Below are 22,690 nucleotides of genomic sequence, written 5' to 3'. Positions count from 1 at the left end.
CTTATTCATCTGATTGATAAGATATATAATATAAATGTTTATTAAGCTATTAATGTAACTTTCTATATCATATTTGGGGGAAAAAATGGCAAAACAGAACAGGATGTGGTTATTTTGCATACCCAGATCAGGTAATCGGTTTAATGATATTTTCCAACACTATAGTTCATGTGCAACTCTGGGGCGCACGAAGGCGTTGGTTGTTCATCTACCAAGAAAATTCATCGTCATTTTGCATGAGAAAAAAAACGTCGAATTTTTAATTGTAATAACTTTTATACGAAACGAGCAACGGTAGACGCATAAGAATCAACATATTTGTGCCATTTTGTAAGCATTACAAATAAAGTGCCCCATTCGAACCGAGTGTTGCAAAAAAGAAAAATATATATTGTAAGTGAGGAAAGTTGAAAGAGCAGTGAAAAAATTCCACACACGCACTCATACATATAGAGCTCTACGCGCACAGACAAACACACATACAGCCATGCAATCGAACTCACAGACAACATATGTATGTGTATGTATGTACATAAATGCGAATGGATGATGATGTTTTTGGAATAAACGTACGAAGAGTTGGTGGCGGGTGAGGGTGAGAAGACCTATGACGCGACCAGTGGACTATCTCGAGACACATTCGTGTAGAACTGAAGAAAAGTAAATAAATATATTTGTCTAAATGGGAGCAGTGGTGATTCGGCCAATACGAATACCAATACACGTAAAGACACGGGCTTTCATTTATATAAATAAATCTATGCGTATGTGTATGTATGCATAAATAGCTGCACAATTGGAAGCGATTAAACAACGGCCCAAACATTGCATTCTGACTTTCCACCACACGAACCTAACTGGCGTAAAAGAATCCCCCACCACCAACAACGGGTGATTGTCAAAAAAAAGAAAAAAAGAAGCCTCATGCGGCTGTTCGCTGATGCTTCTTCTTTTCCATAGATCGTCAGCAGCAGCAACAACAAATGGGAGAGCCATTCAAAATGTATGACTCAAATGTGTGTGCGTGTGTTTGTGAGAGATTGTGGCATTGCTGCGCGCGAGAGTGTTAATATACGCGTATGTGTATGTGTGTGTGTGTGTATGGCTTTTTCACTTTGATATTTTTCAACGAGCTCGCGCAATTTTCGCAAATATACTTAACACAACGCATCGTCCGTCGTCGCCGCTGTCGGTGTCGTTGCATCCACTCTGCCACTTCCAGAACCTCCAATGACGACGATTCGCAAGAAATTGGTAATTGTCGGCGATGGTGCCTGCGGTAAAACTTGCCTTCTGATCGTCTTTAGCAAAGACCAATTTCCCGAGGTCTATGTGCCGACTGTCTTTGAGAATTATGTCGCCGATATCGAAGTCGACGGCAAGCAGGTAAGCCCAAGTTTATCACCTTTTCATTCACACCCCGAAACGCGCCGCCCCGCCCAACACACGCAGCATTCAAAATCATCTGATCATCGGTCTTTGTGTACATTTTTATTTTATTTGTTTTTCATACATACTCACATTTGTACATATGCGCTCATCTAGCATCCCGTTACGTTCCCCCCATCCTGCTCGATTTCCAGTGCACTCTGCGCTCATGTTGTAAAAAAAGTTGTGAGTCAATATCAATTGTCGGTAGGCATACTTGACTCCCGCTCTCCAGCTCTCCTGCTCGCACTCTCCTTGCACACATAACGACACACACACACACGTACCCACATCGACGACGTAAACGCACGCACTCACACTTACACGCGTACTAATACTAAAACATGTACTTGTATAGCAAGCTCCCTTCCTTCCGTTTCTTGCTTGTGCTCTTTTTTTTTGTATTTATTTTATTCGTCTTATACACAAGCCCGTTGCGCACATACAGTTTTGCGCGTTGCCCCTCGCGCTCTCACGTTCGCCCCCCGCGCACTCAGACATTGCATACCTGCGCTCACGTTTGGAGCCAGTAGCACGCGCTCTCGCTCTCAATTGTAATAAAAATATATATAAAAAAAAGAAAAAGAAAAGATATACTGCTGTATGCCATTTTGATTTGCATTAAGTCATGTTTTGTGTATTTGTTTTTGGTTATTTGTTAAACAATTTCATTTCTAATAATTTTATACGATTTTTTTCTTCTTGTATTATATTTTTTGTTGTTTTGGTATAAACAATTTGCGCAGCACAATATGGCGGCGTTTGTGTTTGGTTAATGCTTACATATGATGTATAAACATACATATGTATAGACCTACAAACATACATACAGCCGTCTGTGTCTGTCGTTCACGTCACTCTACGTATTGTGTCTGATTAATACGTTTGGCATTTCCGCCAGTTCCTTGCTATCTTTCAACTTGAAGTTGACTCTCGTCTTCGTCTTTCGTCTTTGTGATGGAAACGGGCTTTTGTGCTACATAATTGCCAACTTAACGGGCGTTATCACTCTACATTTATACATACATACATTTCTACATAAATATATATTTACATCAATATATGACGTGATTCTTCTCTATTTGCCATATAGGTGGAGTTGGCCTTATGGGATACAGCTGGTCAGGAAGATTACGACAGACTGCGACCGCTGAGTTATCCAGACACTGATGTTATACTTATGTGTTTCTCAGTGGATTCACCCGATTCGCTAGAAAATATTCCCGAAAAATGGACGCCAGAGGTAAATAGAAATTCAATAATATAAATACATGTATATAAATGTTATTAATAATCATTTGTTTATTTCAGGTCAAACATTTTTGTCCCAATGTTCCAATCATTTTGGTAGGCAATAAGAAAGATTTGCGAAATGATCCCAACACAATTCGGGTGAGATATTTAGATGAGTTAAATCAAGTCTTGGATATGAAAGTCTAATAACTTTTTTCGAAACTTTCGCAGGATTTGGCAAAGATGAAGCAAGAGCCGGTTAAGCCGCAGGAGGGACGCGCCATGGCTGAGAAAATTAATGCCTTTGCCTATTTGGAATGTTCGGCCAAGTCCAAGGAGGGTGTGCGAGAGGTATTCGAGACAGCAACCAGGGCTGCACTGCAAGTTAAAAAACGGAAGAAGCCCAAATGCCTTTTGCTCTAAAAGAGCAAATAACAAAATTCTATACAAACACAAGGAAACACACATACACACACACAAACACAAGCACACACCTTTTTACAAGAATAACAACTACTGGAATCAGATAGCATGGGGAATCCGGCAACAGCAACGCAACGCAAATAGAGAAACAACAACAACAACCAGCAGATATTGCTTTAGCAACAACAAAAAAAAAAACACGCAACAACATCAACAGCAAGATGAAGATGAAGATGAAAGGGGCAAAATGTCAAATGCGGATTTGATTTTATATACAGTCTAGAGTAGTTATTAACCGAAGTAAACAACAATAATAAATATCGCATTATTATTATTATTATTATTTGTAACTCTTGACGGCGTCGAAAATCAGTCAACACTCAACCAATCAACTATCAATACATACTTATTCGTATATATCTATATACACACACCTATGTATATGCATACTATACTATATGTCCTATATATATATATATCATCGTATCCGTTTGATTTTGAGATTAAAAGCCAAACAACAAAATATCTACAAGCATTACTAAAGGTGTGTGTGTGCGTGTGTGTATGTGTGCTGCTGCATGCGCTTATATGTGTTCGCGTGTGTGTGTGTGTGTTGATTAGTGATGATGCAGTTATTCATATTTTTTTCAAAGTCTTAAGGCATCTACATATACAAATATTCTGATAAACAGACAACAAACAAAAAGAGAGCCTAAAATGCAAGCATTCATAAACATACCAATTACAACTTTTTTGACTCTTATATATATATATATATTATATATTCAAACAGAGACCGCCAATAAACTAAACAAAATGATACACATATATATGTATATAAATATATACATATATATAAATACTACTTTGCAAACAATTACACAAAAAAAAAAAAAGAAAAAGAAATGATTAAACATAAGCCACAAGTGACAGATGCATTCAAATTTTTCAATGTGCAAATGCAAGTTCAGAGTTTTTAATATTTGTATTTTGCATTAAAAAAAAAAAAAAGAAAAAAAAACAACAAAAATATAAATTAGCGTATTTTATGATTTTATAAAATACCAATCTATATATATATATACAGTACATATATGTATGTATGTGTGTATGTCTCTTTTTTGTATTTTGTACCGTCAAAAATCGTGTAAAATTCTCATACAAAAAAACTCAAAATGCTATATATATACATATGTATGTATGTATATGTATATTTGTATATATATGTATATATACATACATATACATATACTATTTTCTACAGTTACTATATTACACAATTTAAACAACAGAAGAAAGAGCAAATGCGTCGAAAGTAATTGTAAATTTGTGCATTCAAAAGTTTTGCTTCCTATACAATAACATAAAAAAATAAAAATAAAAAACAATTATTAAATATGCAGAAGAAGAAGAAAGAAAACAAAGCAAATACACATTTTACCAGATTACCAAAATTAACATGAAAATATATATGTGTGTATGCATATATACATATGCATATGTAAACCAAAAAACAACAAAAATCATTTCTTTTCAAAATTAAAAAAAGAATATTTTACTAAATAAATAAATAAAGAAAAAATAAAAAAAAAACGATAAAAATCAAAATTCTAAAATGTTTTCTTTATTTCGAGGCTTGGGCAAAATTGATTTTTTTATTTTTGAATAAAAGTGTTTATTTTCTTGTTTCAGAGCTAAAAGTTGGCAAGAAATATATTATAAAAAAAAGTGAATTACTTTTACATAATTTACAAAAATTTAATACATTTAATAAAAAAAATCCAAAAATAAATACAATTTGTAAATTATAAAAATATTTAAAATATAAATGGATTTAAGTAAAAAGTTGCAGTTCGAGTAAAGCCATAAATTCTATCGTCGTGTAACGTTAAAAGAAACACACTTATTTTAACGGGGGTTCCAAAAATCTTTATTGGGATTAATTTTTTTTTTCTTTTTTTGCTTATCGTTTTCAATAATTTCTTGTACATTTAAAATGTAAGAATTAAATAGTGAAATGACCGAAAGAAAAAAACCGTTAGCATTGGCCAGCTGGAATTACCCGACTTGTGCATCTATTATAATACTCGCGTTATAGCTACTAACTTCTAGTTTCTTTATCTTTTTTACGTTTTTCACGTTTTTTTTTTATTATTGTTTCTTGGGAAATAATCGTAATCGTATTTGATATTTAACATTTTTATAATATTATAATTATATTATATATATATAAATATTTTATATTGGATTTCGTTTATATATATATATATATATTTTTTTTTATTTATTTTGGAAAGCTTGCTTTCAATATACCCGCATTCAATTCAACTGACAAATAGAACTAAGGTTTAAACAACATTTACAAAGTTTCGTTTAGCTCGTTATTCGTTTGGTTTTGCTTAAACAATAAAAAACATACAAATTATTCAACGCCTGTTAACAATTTTCAATTGTTATTTTTCATTCTCTTTCTTGTTTTAACAAATTGTGTAGACTGTAATTAAAGCCTTGTGCTATGATGCAGTCGCAGTAACATTGATGTGAGGAACTTATGGTGATGCTTAGCGAAGGGCATAAACGTAATTATAAAGTAATTAACAAAAAATAAATAAACTTAGGCAAGTTAACAATTAAAATGTGTAAACAAATGTCAATGCATGCTACGTTTAAAAAAATAATATTAATAACATTTAACAATGGATCTGCATATCAATCAATCGATCAATGTTTCAATCGTCAATCTGTGTTTAGTATACATCTGCGTTAAATTCAACATTTATTCGATTAGTTAATGTGCGTACGTTAATTATAATTATAATAATAATAATACATGCACATAATACACTGTTAATACTTTCCTCACTTCTGTTGGACAGTTTAAATTGTTTTTAATTCTTTTGTTGTTTTGGCGACTTAAAGCTCTCTATGACCTTAATATATATCTGTCTATATATATATTTGTATGGGTCTATATAGCTACCACTATTGGCAGCAGCTAGGACTCAGTTTTGTATATCGTTTCGTTTTTTTTTTTGTTTTTTTTTTTTGGATTTAACATTATTGCTATTATCATTAATTTTGCATATGGTTCTCTTTGCTTCGGTTGCTGTTTGTTTAAATTTTAAATGCATTTCATTTAGTTTTGTTTTTGGTTTTCGTGTTTTGCCAATTGGTTTTCTGCTTTCTGTTAGGAATCAACATTTCTTATTAGTTATACTAGATACGTATATATACGTATGTGCATTGCTATATAATATTGTATCTTTCGAATTCGTGCTTAAAACATATTTTTGATATACATATCTTTCTCTCTATATATATAAATATATATATATTCTCATATCAGTGTGCACAGCAGCACCTTAACAATACAAATACAACAAATACAATGTGGCATGGTTAACAAATGACGAATATAAAATAAAAAACAATTCAAATTAAAACAATTAACAAAAGGTTTGTAACTCCAAACAGAATGTCACTTAGTTGTTGTCCCTAACAATTAGAATAGTTTAACGCGTTTCCATAAATTCATTTGTTTTTCAAAAATGATTAGACACAAACATATTTGATTTTGAGTGCCACATATAAATCGTACATATATATAGCTCATATATACATATGTATAGAAAACACATTGGATAAATATTGCACTTGCGAACCGAGGAATTTGATTTCGTTTGATTTCTTTTTCTAGTTTAAATTTCGCCTGCGCCGAAAGACCAGTGCGAATATGGATCTGATGCGCCACCAGCGACTGCGATGTCGCGTGTGTATCTTCTCCGAGCTAGTATCCGTGCCCAGTGCCTTTTGCATCTCTTTGCGGCGGATTTCACGCACCAGCGTATAGAATGCCTCATCGATGTAGTGCCTCAGTGCAGCGGATGTCTCAAAGAACGGGCAGCCGAATTGATTGGCTAAGTTTTTGCCCTCCTCGGTGGTGACACGTCGCTGAGATTCCAAATCCACTTTATTGGCTATCAACACCAGCGGTATGTCCTCCGATAGACGGACGCGTGTTATCAATTTGCGATATTCGGATGCCTCCTGAAAGCTGTGGCGATCGGTAACCGAATAGCAAATGATGAAACCTTCGCCGCAGCGCATATATTGGTCCCGCATGGCCGTAAACTCGACCTGGCCAGCAGTGTCGAGTATGTCCAGCAGAGCGGCCTCATTGTCAATTACCGCCTGTTGCTGATACGAATCCTCTGCACACACACACGCACGCACACCGTGATAGAGAGAGAGAGCATGTAACAAAGAAAAGTTCAAAGGTGGAACGAACAGTCGAAAGAGAACACACTCACCAATTGTGGGGTCATGGTAGTCCAAAAAGCTGTGACTGACGAACTGCAGGGTAACAGCTGTTGTCCGTGTATACATGTGTGAGACGGAGAGAGAGAAAAGAGAGCGTATGTTAGTATGTATGTGTGTGTACACGCAAAGTTTGCCGAACGCACGAAGCGAATCATTGGGGTTGATTGTGGGTGGTTTGTTGTGTGCCGTAAAACAAAGCGTAAAAGAAATTCAGATAATTTATTGATTTTTCCCATAGACGGGCAGACGTACTAGAGTAAAATGCGCAGCAGTGATTGGAGCCGCTAGTCGCAGATAGAACACTTACCAGACTTGCCGACACCGCCATCGCCCAGTATGACGATCTTGTAGACCCGCAAGCCGCCACGCATATTCTGTGGTGCACTGGGTGGTTTGATTAATAGGCCACTATTATGGCCATTTTCTTTGCGCTCGTTTGGCAGCTGCATGGAGTCAGTGTCGGTGCCGCTGGTGCAGCTTTTTAGTTTTGTGGATCGTTTGAGAGCGGCACAGCCAATGGACATGTCGCCGGCCATAGCTGGGAGGCGTTGCTCCCCAAATTGCTCTAAAAGGCGTGGCTAATTTTGATCTGTTGCGGTCGCCACCGTCGCCGCCGCCGCCAACACCAAAATTGTGCGTAGTTTGCAGCGCCTGGCCTGTAAATGTCAAAAATTTTAGTTGCAGTTTGTGTACCATTGCTTTTTATTTTATTTTTATTTTCCTATTTTTACTTCCACTTACCACAACTTTGCACTTGGCCCGGAATCCTACAACGGCTTTTGTTGACTTCAATTTCAATCGTATCTATACATAATTGTGATGGGTTGTTTTCCCTCGTTCCGTTCTATTTTGTTGTTGTTGTTTTTTTATGGTCGTATAAGTGTGTGACCAGCTGGACGCAACATCTGAAAATACCATAAAATACTAAATGTTAAATAAAATTATTGACTGTTATTGTGAAGGGGAATGTAAAATTATAGCAAAGGACGGTTAGCGTGTGATTCTTCGATTGACTCCTTATATTAGAATGATGTATAATATAGGATATGCTGGTGATTTATTTGTAAATCGATATTTAAATAATATTATATATTATAACATAACATATAACAAACATATAATAAAGGACAATAAGAGTGCGCCAATAAAATCAATTACACATGTACTATCGGAAATGCTGTGTCACGTAAGAGATCACACTGTAAGCGATTAATCGGTAACAGCTATGATGCTATAAAAAATGTTACTATAAACTAACTGATTTTTAAAAGAAATGTTCTTTTCTCTTATTTATCTTGCCCACAAAGATTTTACTTAATAAATGAAAAATTCATTTCCCGATATTCCCGTATAAGTAAAGAAAAGTTCAACCTCCAATGCCGCCGGTCTGCCTGCCGCCTGCTTGACGGACTGACCGATCGCTCGTTTTAGTTACGTGCTGCGATCGCGGGTGAGCTGTTCGCGCTCGCGTTCCGTTCCGACAACGACACCTACACCGACAAGCAGTGAAAATCAAGAAGAATAGGAAATTAAAAGAAAAACCGGGAAGAAAAAGATAAATATACAGTGGTGGTGAAATCAAATACGGCCAGCAAAATTGGCATTTAGCGAGCTTAAAGCCAATTGAATTATGTCGGGCGACGTACAGCCACGAAAGCGTAAGGATAAGCGCAAAAGACGTGGTAAGACATCAGCTCTGGCTGGCATATTCGCATCAAATTGAAAACTGAAATGTTTTCTAGTGTAGCTGTCCATTTCTTTTATTAGAATAATAATATTGTCGAGCGCCTTTAAAAATAACTTTGCCCTATTATATAAAATTATACATTGCTCTGTGCCGCCTGTGTCGCTATGCGTGTGCCAAGCAAACTATATAAATGTATATATAGAGAGACAGATATATATATACATATATAAATTTATGATTTCTAAATGTTGCTACAAATAAAGTATATTTAAATATATAATATTTTGAAAATTCTTGTTGGGCCCATGTGACAGCGGGTTCAAAAAATTCATTTGTCTCTAATAAACCAAATCTGAATTTCTACTTTTTTTTCGAAAAAATCTGCTTGTGTTTATTTAAAGCCTGAGCAGATGTTAGATAAAAGTGTTTTTATCTTCTGCTCAGGGCAGCATAAACAAAAGCCGGTAGTTCGCCTCGCTCGCTGCACCTCGTTTGCTGCTGGCTGCTCAGTTTGCTGTCTTTAATCTTAAAGCTTCCATTTGGAATTACGGCATCAGGCACTAAGTATTATAGCCGTGAGAATTTAATTGAAATTGTAATTATTATTAGCTGCAATGTTATTAATTTGAATGTGCCAAAGTCAAGCGACTTCCGTAATCAGAAATTACACCGCCCCCACTACAAATGAGAGTTTTTCCATTATATACACATAAATTTACACACACTCACACAGACACACAGAGAGAGACAAACACTATGGACTCTGTACAGTTTTTCTTTTATTTTCATTTCAATTTTCTTTTACTTTTTGGCCATTTGCCCAAGCGCATGACTTGCGCCTTCTTTGTTTTGCATCAACATCAAACAACAAGAACAACAACAATAACAAACAAACAACAACAACACCACCTACAAAAACAAGTTAAACATATTTCCCATCATTATCTTTTTAAGAGAGTTTATGTTATCATTGTTTGTTTATATACCCTGTAAACGTTGATATATATGTGTGCGTAATGGGATAGTCTGATAATGTTTACAGAGTTTGTAACGAGTCACTCAAAATAATGTATATTAAATGTGCATATAAAAATAAAAACAAAATTGTATAGAAATAAAAATCGTATTTATGTTGTAGTTAATAGATTAAATCAGTTAATAGATTCAATTATTGAGTCAAAAATACAACCCATATCGTAACGAACAACTGCCTACAGGGTATACGCAAGTCGGCCATCTTCGACTATTCAGTTGCCTTAACAAGTGTAACTAACTTTTTGTCTAGATGATCGCAAATCGGAGGGCGATGTCACCATACTGCGCCAGTCCAGCTTTCAAGGTAGAGAGCTGCATACAATGCAGTCTATATATTATATACAGATCACATATCTTATGAGCCCAGCCAATGCAGCTTTGTAATTCCAATTTAGCATCTAGTATTAACTAACATTTCGTTGCTTGTACTAAAAACAAAAACAAAAACCTTCAACCCGACTGCAGTTAATCAACTGAATTCTAATCACATATGTGGGTGTGTGTGTGTGTGTGTGCATTTGTGTGTATTCATTTGTTATCTAGATGACGACGACTCGTCTTCCCATGGCGTGCATATCACAAAGATGGGAAACGATGATGTGCACTTGCACGTGCAGCATCAACATGGAACTGGGGGGCATTGGTGTGCCAAGATTATATTCTTCTCCCTAATGGCTGTGCTGCTAGGACTGGTGGGTCTGATAATAATGGAAAATCGTGGCATAGAGGACTGTAAGTAAATAGATCAATGCATACATATATGATCATCATGATCATCAACAAATTATGACCACTTTGCAGTGGATACACCCCTGTCGGAGTCACGTTATTCCAACTATTTTGATGGCTGGGTGGAGGAGCATCGTGCGGAGGAGCACGATGAGCACGGTGAACATCTCTCACATGAAGCTGCACTGGATGAACATGACGATGAACACGATGATGAAGTGGAAGAGCCATACGAACAGCATTCTGGCGAGGAAGAGGAAGCAGAGCAAGAACATGAGGAAGACGCGAATGATGAGGATGACGAGGAAGAGGAAGAGAATACTGCTGCTGAAAATGTAACAGCTGAGGATGATGAAGAAAAGGATGAGGTAAAATATAGAAGAAATATTTAATTTATTTGTAATATAAAGTTAATCAAATATTTATATATTTTAAATTAATTACAGGATGATGACATAGCAGAGTCTGCAGACCGAACTCAATCCTTGGCCGATGATGCTGAAGAGGTAAAAACATCAATTAACAAATAAGAGTTTTACAATTCAAAGATTCGATTTAGGAGGAAGAAGAAGCTGATGAGGAGGAGGAGGAGGAGGAGGATGCAGATGATGACATTGAAGAGTCCATTGAGCCAATCGCATCCAAGTCAAGAGCTCAGAGTGCGCCCGAAACAGTTGAAGATGATGAAGAAGATGATAATATTGAGGAGGTAAATCACTTAGAGCTAAAATGAATAAATATATATGTATTAATGAAATATAAAATCTCTTAACAGGAAGAGGAGGATGAGGATGAAGAGGAAGAGCAAGCTGAATCTGTTGAGCCAACGATTTCTAAATCTCAGGCTGCTGATGATGATGATGAGCAGGATAATGATGAGGTATATGCACATGTATGATAATTATAAAAAAGAGCTGTTATTAAATAGATACTTCAACAGGATGCTGCGGAGGAGGAGGATGAAGAGCTTGAAGAATCTGCGGAGCCAGCGGCACAAAGTGTTCCTGATGATGATGACGATGAATTCGAGCAGGTTGGCATAAGATAACTAAGTTACCAACTGTGCAGCAGACTTAAATTTGATCATCACAGGCTGACAATGATGAAGATGAATTCGAATCTCTCGATCAAGATGTCGATACTCAGGCTGAGCAGCTAAAAGCCAAGGAAGCAAAAGATCAGGCAGCTGAAGAGAACATTGAGGCAGTTACAACCACCTCCTGGCTGGGCTCACGTAAGTATCCAAGCGACATTTAGGCAGCTCCATTGAACGGTTTAGATGTACAGGTGGCTCCACTTTAAAAGAAAAACAGAAATTTCTATAGAACAAAAAAAATTGTACAAGAAAGTGCAAAGCGAAAATTTATCTAGATATAAAAAATATATTCATATATTTTATTTATATTTACATTTTATTTTTTAAAGTTGAGTTAAAATTTGCGAAAAAAAATTTGTTGTTTACTAAAAGAAACGTAAATCATTTTCCAGTTGCCGTTAAATTTGGCGTTGGCATTGCACTTGCCCTTGTTTCACGCCTTGTATTGATACGGAATAATCCAAATACAAGTGAGTTTTCCACATTTGTTGCTAAATGCCAAACAATTGTTATCCAAGCAATGCATTTTGTTAACGTAACTCCTATATATCATCATATCTGCTGCTTACTTAAGAAAATGCTCTAAAAAAAAAAAAAATCGAAATCGAAGTCGAAATCTCGCAAAATATGATTATACATATATACATTACGTATTTATACATATGTATATTTGTAAATTAGAGGCCTGTGCTTACACAGATCAACAAAATTTAGGCTTAAATGCTGAGCGTAATTCTTGTTGATCTATGTATTAGAAAAAAAAAACTACTCTCAATGTTGTATGGAAACGTAATGTGAAACCAATTGCTAATCAATTGCCTTTCTTCTCATGTTGCTGTCAAATTATTTAACATGTACAGTGCTGCATGACTTAAAAACATGATGAACTGGCTCAATATCTACACTAACTATTTTAACTTAACAAAAACCAAAAATCTGATTCGATTATTGAATATGAAACAAAATTTTTGCACTTTCTTCATTTGTTGTTTAAATTAATTTATAATTTCCATTGTTAGGCTTAAGCTTAATTGCAATTTTTTGTTGTTTTTTATTGTAGTCAAAGCTTTGTTAAAACTCTTAAACAATATGCGCCAATGTATGTATGTAAACTTAATATTGTATGGCTTTGTTGTTAATGCCTGAAGACTCTCTATATCAATATCCACACCTATATATACCATATAAACTAATTTCTTAGCCGATGAGCAGCAGCCGACGCCGGAGACTCAAATGAGACGCCGCTTGACCATTGCCACAGCCGAGGATCATATACCCGATGATGATACGGAGGAGCTGCCGCCGTTAGATGATGGTTGACATAACACACTATATAGATACCAGATTTATATCTTAACTTCGGTCTGGCCGAAGTTGTTTCCAAATAATTTCAAGCCAGATTCCACTTGAAGCTATTTAGAACTTTATTCGTTTAGGCCATTTTCTTGGGTTATTTCATATTTTAATACTTGCCCTATTTCCACTAAAGAGGCGTATTCGGAGGAAGAAATCGAAATCGAGGAGGAAATCGAGGTGGAGACCAGCGATATAGAGGAGTGCGATGATAATGTTGCTCTAACAGCCAGATATGTGCCGGAGACTTTCGAGCAGCTGAGTGCCATGTTCCGGCCCAAAACGGAGTCGCAGCCAAGCGAGAAGGAGTCAGAGAAAGAGCCGGAACCACAACCGGAACCGGAGGTGGAAGCAGAGCGAGAACCAGAAACTGAACCAGAAGCCGAAGGAACAGCTGCCTCAGATATTTATGTGGAATACGAAGACGGAGACATTGAGGATTACGAGCACGACGACAGCGAAGATGATGATGAATTAATCAGCGATGAGGAGGAGGATGAAATCTCCGATGTGGATGATGCTGACCTAATGAGCCGCTTGGAGGCCAAATATGGCCGATTGCCAGCCAAGGAATACGAAAGCGATCCTGATTCCGACGATCCGTCCTGGACACGTAATTACTAAATGTACAATTTACACCAAAAAAGAAAAACAAATCGAATCAGTCTACAAAGCAAATCTACAACCAGTCCATCCCACGCATTGATAAATTTGACATATATATGTATTTATATACATATATCAGACATATAGACACGTATTATAATCTCTAAAGTTAATTCGTTCATGGCATACGTTAATCTAATCATAGTAAGTCATAGTCTACAATCGAATTGCTAATCTTACGTCTAAGGTGGAGCCCAACACACAAATTAACCGTTCAGTGGTGTCTTTAATCTTAAGACTTTCTCCTTCTCCCATTATTGTGCATTTCAATTAAATTTATAAATGTATTTCTTATCAGAAATTAAACCTAAGGAACCAACTGGAGCCAAGTTTGTTGAGGACGAGCTATTCGAGCAAGAGCTGCGCCGAGCTCAAGCCGAAATGATCAATGAGGTGAGTGCGACATCTAAATTTTCGCTGACAGCAATGTTAATCTTTCTAAAACTTTTTCTAAAACTAGCTCAACAATCATTAAAAAAAAAACACACCTTAAACAAAAGTCCTTTCATAGCTTTAATTAATGTTCGCTTTCTTAGTTCATGTGTTTAGTTTTTCAGTTTATATTTATTAATGTTTTTTTTTTTTTTTTTTGGGAAATTTTAGAAAATTGAAAAATTGAAATTTAAGAGCAGAGTTAAAGAGAAATCGAATAGACAACCAATATTATTAGAGAGGTTTTTGGTTAGGAAAATAAAAACATTTTTGCCGTAGGGCTTAAATTTCATTTCTGCTGTAGGTGCTAGACACACCCACCTAAAGCTTACAGCCCCTGAGAGCGAGCCCTAAAGCAAATATGTTTTTGACTACAAAATTACAAGAAATTTTGAAGTTTTGAGATTAAATTTATTTATTAATATTTTACTTTTTTAATTTAAAATTAAGAAATCTTTGAGCTTTATACTATTTTATTTATTCGTTCATAGTTATAAACGAATGTTAACAGCTCCTAACTAACCCAATAGTGCCTATCGAATGTAAGACATGTTTACAGGGTATTTACTAGTCGACTCGTTTACGTTTGTTGTTACCTGAAATGCTTTTCTCCTTTTTTTGCTAATCTTCGCTTTCTTTGCATGTTTTTTAAAAAAAATAAATAAATATATGCCAACGCCTAACACCCAGAACCATGCGAATGCTCTGCGCGCCTTTAACACGCTCACACACACATACGCACACAAGCCGTTGGCTCATTTAAGGCGGGCGCAGGCGCTGGAACGGATCGCCGAGCTGCGCCGCAGCAATCAGCTGCTTATGGACGCCATTGAGTCCTATAAGCGTTATTTGGCTTTCGATGAATCGATAACAAATATCGACTATCGCACAGCTGGCGAACGTTGCATAGAGCATATGCGGTTTCTGGGTGAGTAACTGTTACAGTTTCACATTCAAATTTAGATTCTACAGAGATTAACTGTTCCCAGGTCAGACACAACCGGCGGTTGCCATACACGAGCTGCTCATCGAGCGTTATCCGGATGAGGTGCAGCTGCGCAATCAGCTATCGCTTACCTATCTAATGTCCAATAAGTGGGTGTGTGACGAGCTTTACAAGCTGCTTGCAGTGTTTAACAAAAAATCTCTTTACAGTTTGATTAAGCTGCAGCAGGTCTCACGCGATACGCTCAAGCGCTGGCCACGGGATCCCTTGGCGCAGCTGCACTTTGGCCTGACACTCAAACAGGTGGACGGCGACTATGCCCAGGCATTGCCCTATTTACAGCGAGCCATAGATTCGCAGGCGGCGGGCACTCAGGAGCCCTACTTCTATCTAGCGCTGGGCGAGACGTTGCAGCGTCTCGGCAAACAGGCCGAGGCCTTGCAGCTATACGAGCGCGGCGTGATGAGGGGATACTTTGCCAGCGTCTATCAGCGTTCGCTCTACAATGTGCCGCGGCTGCGTGCGAAACCCTTTTGGCAAATTACAGACACTGATCAGGCCAAGGAGCTGAAGCAGCTGCAGCAGAGCTGGCGTTCCATACGCAACGAGGCGCTGGCGTTGCTCAATGTCGAAGGCAATTTTCAGCTGGAGGCGGAGCAGCTGCGCGACTCGGGCAACTGGCAGCAGTTCGAGCTTTTTGCCCGCGGACAGCGGCTACATCGCAACTGCCAGCGGGCGCCCATCACGTGTGCGCTGCTCGAGAAACTGCCAGCTGCCAGCGGCTGTCGTCGTGGCCAGATCAAGTTCAGCGCTATGCAGGCACAGACTCATGTCTGGCCACACTGCGGACCCACCAATTGCCGACTGCGTGCGCATCTCACGCTGGTGGCGCCGGAGCCACACTTAACTAGCCTTCGGGTGGCCGATCAAGAGCGGTGAGATTGACATTGATATACTCTGTAATCATGTGCATCATACTACTATGCAATTTACAGGGTATTTATCTACTGTACACTAATATTCTCTCTCTTTCTTTTGATAGCACCTGGCATGAGGGCGATTTGTTCATCTTCGATGACAGCTTCGAGCACGAAGTCTGGCACAATGGCACGCAGCTGCGTTTGGTCCTGATCCTGGACCTCTGGCATCCCGACTTAACTGCCCAGCAGCGACGCGAATTGACGCCCATTTAACCCCTAATGCTTAACTGCTAACTCTTGTTAATATTTTTAACCAAAAGCAACCAAAGTCAATGCACGTTCACTCACTCTAGTTATTTTGTTACATACTTCACATAGATCTATTTGTATATCTTATCTGATAAGTTTACATTGTATGAATGCGCGTTTAGCTGTAAAACACAAATGTCTAAGGTTTAAATGTAAAACTTAAAGGCTGCTTGGTTGGCAGCGTCTTTTTACTGTTAAGCTAAAAACAATTTATAAAATACAGTAAAGTTTTCTGATTGAAAAAAAAAACAATGTTTTTTATTTTTATACGCTGGGTATATGTTCCGACATTTGTTATAAATTCTGTAGTTAAAAAGCTATTTTTAGATAATTAATATTAAATGGACTATAAACATTAACTATTGAATTATTTTTTTAAATATATTATTAAGATAATAACTATATTAAACCGAAAAATCCCTTGACAATGAACTTGAGTTTGCTTTGCTAAATTTAATAAATATATATATAATATAAATTTAATAATATATCATCATATATAAAATTCAAGTTAAATATAGCATTCCTCATAAATTGTTCGTGCGCTTTGGGTTACGCCCCTTGGGGCGCCTGAACATGCAAAGCTCGAATCGAAAAGGTATATAAAAGCGAGCAACTATTAGAATATTTTGATGTCTTCAATTTCTAGTTAATCGAGATGGCTAAAACTAATCTATGTGGCGCTCTCTGTTTAGTCCTGCTCTCAGCTATTGGCTACGTTCAAGCGGATTTGGATGTTTGCCTCGAGGATTTGGGCTGCCTGCATGGCACCCTGATGCCAGATTCCAGGCAGGAGCAGTTCGAAGCCTTTTTGGGAATACCATTCGCCAAGCCGCCGATAGGAGAGCTACGCTTTAAGGTGAACTAGTTCAGAATGTAAGAGCTCACGGTAAAATTGGTTATCCTTGTAGAACCCTGTTGCAGCAGGAGCCTGGACAGGTGTCCTGGATGCCAGCGCGCCACGCAGCCATTGTCTGCAAAAGAATTATTTCATGCCTGGTTGGCTGGTCTCTGGAGAGGAGGATTGCCTCTATTTGAATGTCTATCGACCTGTAAGTAGAATCAGTTATTATAGAGTATACGCAGCGTATTCTGTTTGGGTGCTTGCAGCAAGGCAATGCAGGACCTTTGCCTGTTATGGTCTACTTCCACTTTGGTGGATTCTTCATTGGCTCCGCAAGTCCATTGGCCATCGGGCCGGAGTTTCTCATGGACACCCAACAGGTCGTTCTGGTGACAGTCAGCTATCGATTGGGTCCATTTGGTATTAGAGGAAATCAAATAGGAATTGGTAACTATTTAATCATAATAATCCTTACATAGGCTTCCTGAGCACTGGAGATGCTCATATGACTGGAAATTTTGGATTAAAGGATCAACGCTTGGCTCTGCAATGGGTGCAGCGACACATTTCGGCCTTCGGCGGCAATCCGAATCTGGTGACCCTCTTTGGCCACAGCGCAGGTGGAATATCCTCGCACCTGCACATGCTGAGCCCCAGCTCAAATGGTGAGTCGATCTCGCAGGAATTTTTGCCTTTATCTGACTCTCCCATCCCGCAGGACTCTTCCACCGCGCCATGTCCTTGAGCGGCACGGCGATGATAGTGGCTACACTGCCAGACAATCCACTTGAACAGGCTCGGCAGCTGGCGGAACGATTGGGCGTGGCTGACGCCAAAACCCTAGACACCCAGGCGTTGGCCACAGCTCTGCGTGCAATGGACGCCAACGATTTACTGAAAGCCAGCGATGTCTTAAAGCAATGGTATAAATTGCCTCAAATTAACTACGGCGTGGTTGTGGAACAGCCAGATGCGCCCGAGCCCTTCATTACCGAGTATCCCATTACGGCCCACCAAGCCGGTCGCATCAACCAGGTGCCCTGGCTACTGACCACCACCTCACGCGTAGGCGAGGGCGCATTCTTCCTCATGGAAATCTATACGACTCCGCAGCTCCTGAAGGAGTTCAATGAAAATTTCCTGGAGCGCTTTGGGCTGATGCTGTATCTGCCCAAGGGCCACGGCAAGGAAACCGTTCAAGAGATCCTGGAAATCTATGGAGTGAAGGAAATGCAACTGAATGAGAACACATTGGTGGATATAGCCGGTATTCTGGGTGACTTTATGTTCAATTACCCAGTCTATGTGTGCGCCGCCAGCTACGCGGAATATTCCAAGGAGCCGGTTTCCATTTATAGCTTTGAATACACCAGCAATTACACGTTTGCCGCCCTACTTGGAGGCGGACTTGTTAACGAGGAGCTGGGCGCATGTCACATGGATGACGGCGTACACACTCTGAAAATGTCGACATTGTTTCCCGACTTTCCACAGGATTCCGAAAATGCAAAGGTGGCCAAGCGTATGACTTCCTTATTGGTGGAGTTTGCCAAGAATGGGTGGGTGGAGCGAAAATTCTGAATAATTCCCATCTAATAATATATGTATATATTATATTTCAGCGTTCTCCCTGATGACACCCATTTGCAGCCCTGTAAATCTGAGGAGTTTAAGGATGATGAGATATGCAACTATTTTGTCATGGCAAAATTAAATGGGGCCTATCATGAGGCAGTTGAAAAGCGCGTAGATAAGCGCGCATTGGCTATGTGGAAGAAGCTCTACTTATAGACAAAATATTAAAACATATGAATAACATTATAATATTAGAATAGTCACTATTAAAATAGTAATTACTAATTACTAAATCAAATTTCGATTGTCATTCTACAACTATAAAAATTAAACAGCAAAATCGAGCCAAAAAAACCTCTAAGCCTTACCTTTCCTTATGAGAATCGCAGAGTAGAGCGCTGGGCAATTTACTGCAGCGTCTGAGCGGGAACCAGAAAAGTGAAATTACTTCATACAGCTAGCTTATATAGTTTATTATTGTATTATAATACCCTAATCTATAGTTCCACAATTACTCTGAATGAATTATATGGGAAATATGTAATTTATTAAAAGTTAACAATAAATCAACAATGAACATTGAATGAACTTATTTGATAGCATGTCATTATTTCCAAATATATATTATATATTTAATTTGCATTTAGGGAAATGTTAAGTCAAGAATAGTATTCAAATGGCAATCGGGGTTTGATATATTTGATAATAGGCTGTGTTAGTTTTACTAAGCGCTTGCTACATTTGGTAGAACTACAAGATTTTTTTTTTTTAATTTTTAAAATTTATTTATTTTTAGTTAACAATTAACATGACTGAGTTGGATTATCTGAGAACTTACATATACCCCTTGTTAGCCCTTTATAAATTAATTTATAATTAAAATTTGATTGTTAACTATTGTTATAATAATTTTTAAAATTTTATAAATAATAATTAAATAAAGCAATATACAATAATTCATTTTTGTATTGTGGAAATACAAATCGCCTGCAAAGCTGATTAGCCAATCGCAACCACAATTTAACAAATATATAATTTGATTTGAAATTGAGCATGATTGTATTTGCTAAACTTTTTTGGACACGCCCCTTGGGATGTGAACATGCAAATAGTTCGAATCGAAAAACTATATAAAAGCACGCAGCGTTTAGAGCATTTAATGTCTTCATTATAACGCGATTCGAGATGGCTAAGACTATTCTCTATTTGATATTACTTTTAACTATTGGCTACAGAGCTCAAGCTGATTTGGATGTGTGCCTCGAGGATTTGGGTTGCCTGCATGGCACCCTGATGCCGGACTCCAGACAGGAGCAGTTCGAAGCCTTTATGGGAATACCATTCGCCAAGCCGCCGATAGGAGAGCTACGCTTTAAGGTGAACTAGTTCAAGGTGTAAGAGCTCACGGTAAAGTTGGATATCCTTGTAGAATCCTGTAGCAGCGGGTGCCTGGACGGGTGTCCTGGATGCCAGCGCGCCACGCAGCCATTGCCTGCAAAAGTGTTATTTCATGCCTGGTTGGCCCATCTCTGGAGAGGAGGATTGCCTCTATTTGAATGTCTATCGACCTGTAAGTGCAATTAGGCTAAAGTTCTTCGAACAATTTCTATTTGGCTGCTTGTAGCAAGGCAAAGCAGGTCCTTTGCCTGTTATGGTCTACATCCACTCGGGTGGCTATCTCTGTGGCTCCGCTTGCCCCTTGGCCAGCGGACCGGAGTTTCTGATGGATACGCAGCAGGTCGTTCTGGTTACAGTCAGCTATCGATTGGGTCCATTTGGTATTAGAGGAAATCAAATAGGAATTGGTAACTATTTAATCATAATATTCCTTACATAGGCTTCCTGAGCACTGGAGATGCTCACATGACTGGAAATTTCGGATTGAAGGATCAACGCTTGGCTCTGCAATGGGTGCAGCGACACATTTCGGCCTTCGGCGGCAATCCGAATCTGGTGACCATCTTTGGCCACAGCGCGGGTGGAGTATCCACGCACCTGCTCATGCTAAGCCCCAGTTCGAATGGTGAGTAGATCTCGAAGGAACTTTAACTAGCTGACTGTTTCTCCCACAGGACTCTTCCACCGTTCAATGTCCTTGAGCGGTACAGCGATGCTGGGCACTACAATGGTCTACAACCCACTTGAGCGGGCTCAACAGCTGGCGGAACGTGTGGGCGTGGCTGATGCCAAGTCCCTTGACACGCAGGCATTGGCTGCAGCTCTACGTGCATCGGATGCCAACGATTTGCTGGAGGCCGGCAATGTCTTCAAGCGTTGGGATAGCGTACCCATAATCAATTATGCTGCAGTTGTGGAACAGCCAGATGCACCTGAGCCCTTTATAACTGAGTATCCCATTCCGGCACATATGGCCGGACGCATTAACCAGGTGCCCTGGCTGCTGAGCAGCACCTCGCGCGTTGGCGAGGGAGCCTTGTTTATCATGCACATCTATATGAATCCGCAGCTCCTGAAGGAGTTCAACGAGAACTTCTTGGAGCTCTTCGGCTTGATGATGTATCTACCCAAGGGCCACACCAAGGAAACTGTGCAGGATATCCTGGAAATGTACGGCGTAAAGGAAATGCAACTGAATGAGAATACATTGGTGGATCTATGCGGTATTCTGGGTGACTTCTTATTCACCTATCCGGTCTATGTGTCAGCCTCCAGCTACGCGGAATATGCTCAGCAGCCAGTTTCCATCTATAGCTTTGAGTTTACCAGCAAAATAACTTACGGCGCATTGTTTACGGGCGGAGTAGTTTTTGAGCAGTTGGGCGCATCTCACATGGATGATGCCATACACACAATACGAATGCCCATATTCTTTCCAGATTTTCCAAAGGGCTCCGAAAATGATGTGGTCACCAAGCGCTTGACTTCCTTGTTGGTGGAGTTCGCCTGGAATGGGTAGGTTGAGCTAACATTCTTAACATTTTCGTGACAGTCTTTCAATCCATATTTATCTCCATATCGATGAATATGTTTATGTGATTATCCATTCCATTATCCGTTCTCCATCTATATTCATCTGCTTATATAATTTCAGCACTCTCCCTGATGACACTCAGTTGCAGCCCTGCAAATCTGAGGACTTTACCGCTGATGAAATGTGTAACTATCTCCGTCTGGGACAATTGAATGGGGCCTATCAAGAGACAGTTGAGAAGCGTGTGGATATGCGTACATTGGCTATATGGAAGAAGCTATACTTGTAGAAGAAATCGTAAAGCATATGAACAATATTTCACCATTAGAATAGTCATGCCTAAAGCTAAAAATTTGTTGCACCTTTGTCATTCTATAGCCAAAAAATAAGTTCGTAAAACTCTAAACATGACTTGACTTAATGAGAATCGTAGAGAAGGACATTGGAAAGGTCAATAACTAATAATAACAATATCTTCTTCTCTAAAATCCCAAAGTTAGACGCTTATAAACAAAAAACTAGCTTTCAATATATCTGCTGCACAATCGTCATACAGTTGCATTAATATTACCCATGTTCTTACCGTCCAGGGTATTCATTGCTTTACATGGTATCAAGAGATAATAAATATATTCACGTCAATGAATAGTTGTATATATATGTGCATATATATAATGATAATGTGTCGCCCGCTCCAAACGAATATCTTAAGGAATTTGTCTCTGAAACTGTATCTGAAGCAGAAGCAGAAGCAGAAACTGT

General features: G+C 38.5%; 5 protein-coding genes across 9 annotated transcripts; 4 read left to right on the top strand and 1 right to left on the bottom strand.

Annotated features, from left to right (window-relative positions):
• On the top strand, nucleotides 1–3,421 carry Rho1 (ras-like GTP-binding protein Rho1). Of its 3 annotated transcripts, none has more exons than XM_089469545.1 (5): nucleotides 1–131; nucleotides 1,223–1,386; nucleotides 2,522–2,671; nucleotides 2,740–2,820; nucleotides 2,893–3,421. In XM_089469545.1, the coding sequence occupies exons 1-5, from the start codon at nucleotides 86–88 to the stop codon at nucleotides 3,082–3,084; spliced, it is 633 nt and encodes a 210-aa protein (XP_089325671.1). In that variant the 5' UTR covers nucleotides 1–85; the 3' UTR covers nucleotides 3,085–3,421. The 3 variants fall into 3 exon arrangements, with proteins under 3 accessions (XP_089325671.1, XP_017865380.1, XP_017865381.1); XM_018009891.2 differs by lacking the exon at nucleotides 1–131 and adding an exon at nucleotides 178–330; XM_018009892.2 differs by lacking the exon at nucleotides 1–131 and adding an exon at nucleotides 198–393.
• A 2,681-nt stretch (nucleotides 3,422–6,102) lies between these two features.
• Nucleotides 6,103–8,304, bottom strand: Ric (Ras-related protein interacting with calmodulin). The gene is made up of 4 exons (XM_018009885.2): nucleotides 8,146–8,304; nucleotides 7,712–8,060; nucleotides 7,395–7,451; nucleotides 6,103–7,295 (listed from the first exon to the last, which is right to left on the bottom strand). The coding sequence occupies exons 2-4, from the start codon at nucleotides 7,938–7,940 to the stop codon at nucleotides 6,778–6,780; spliced, it is 804 nt and encodes a 267-aa protein (XP_017865374.1). The 5' UTR covers nucleotides 7,941–8,060; nucleotides 8,146–8,304; the 3' UTR covers nucleotides 6,103–6,777.
• A 475-nt stretch (nucleotides 8,305–8,779) lies between these two features.
• Nucleotides 8,780–16,829, top strand: Asph (Aspartyl beta-hydroxylase). 3 transcript variants are annotated; one of them, XM_018009861.2, is made up of 18 exons: nucleotides 8,780–9,086; nucleotides 10,377–10,430; nucleotides 10,670–10,858; nucleotides 10,928–11,223; nucleotides 11,302–11,361; nucleotides 11,415–11,564; nucleotides 11,631–11,735; nucleotides 11,796–11,888; nucleotides 11,948–12,089; nucleotides 12,344–12,421; nucleotides 13,012–13,050; nucleotides 13,153–13,266; nucleotides 13,441–13,917; nucleotides 14,269–14,363; nucleotides 15,093–15,330; nucleotides 15,392–15,497; nucleotides 15,558–16,283; nucleotides 16,391–16,829. In XM_018009861.2, the coding sequence occupies exons 1-18, from the start codon at nucleotides 9,035–9,037 to the stop codon at nucleotides 16,539–16,541; spliced, it is 3,165 nt and encodes a 1,054-aa protein (XP_017865350.1). In that variant the 5' UTR covers nucleotides 8,780–9,034; the 3' UTR covers nucleotides 16,542–16,829. The 3 variants fall into 3 exon arrangements, with proteins under 3 accessions (XP_017865350.1, XP_089325658.1, XP_089325659.1); XM_089469532.1 differs by lacking the exon at nucleotides 13,012–13,050 and having other exon boundaries at nucleotides 8,781–9,086; XM_089469533.1 differs by lacking the exon at nucleotides 10,377–10,430 and having other exon boundaries at nucleotides 8,783–9,086.
• Nucleotides 16,830–17,202: 373 nt separating this feature from the next.
• On the top strand, nucleotides 17,203–19,350 carry LOC108615409 (Juvenile hormone esterase duplication). Its single transcript, XM_089469540.1, has 6 exons — nucleotides 17,203–17,436; nucleotides 17,489–17,629; nucleotides 17,688–17,841; nucleotides 17,901–18,086; nucleotides 18,140–18,980; nucleotides 19,044–19,350. Exons 1-6 carry the CDS (start codon nucleotides 17,236–17,238, stop codon nucleotides 19,210–19,212), a joined length of 1,692 nt encoding a protein of 563 aa, XP_089325666.1. The 5' UTR covers nucleotides 17,203–17,235; the 3' UTR covers nucleotides 19,213–19,350.
• A 791-nt stretch (nucleotides 19,351–20,141) lies between these two features.
• LOC149268476 (juvenile hormone esterase-like) lies at nucleotides 20,142–22,574 on the top strand. The gene is made up of 6 exons (XM_089469542.1): nucleotides 20,142–20,373; nucleotides 20,426–20,566; nucleotides 20,621–20,774; nucleotides 20,834–21,019; nucleotides 21,069–21,909; nucleotides 22,049–22,574. Exons 1-6 carry the CDS (start codon nucleotides 20,182–20,184, stop codon nucleotides 22,215–22,217), a joined length of 1,683 nt encoding a protein of 560 aa, XP_089325668.1. The 5' UTR covers nucleotides 20,142–20,181; the 3' UTR covers nucleotides 22,218–22,574.
• The last annotated feature ends 116 nt before the right edge of the window (nucleotides 22,575–22,690 follow it).

Source organism: Drosophila arizonae, chromosome 5, assembly GCF_054131065.1.
Source record: "Drosophila arizonae isolate 15081-1271.41 chromosome 5, UAZ_ARI_1.0, whole genome shotgun sequence".
NCBI lineage: Eukaryota > Metazoa > Arthropoda > Insecta > Diptera > Drosophilidae > Drosophila > Drosophila arizonae.
This window is presented reverse-complemented; position numbering and strand designations above follow the sequence as displayed.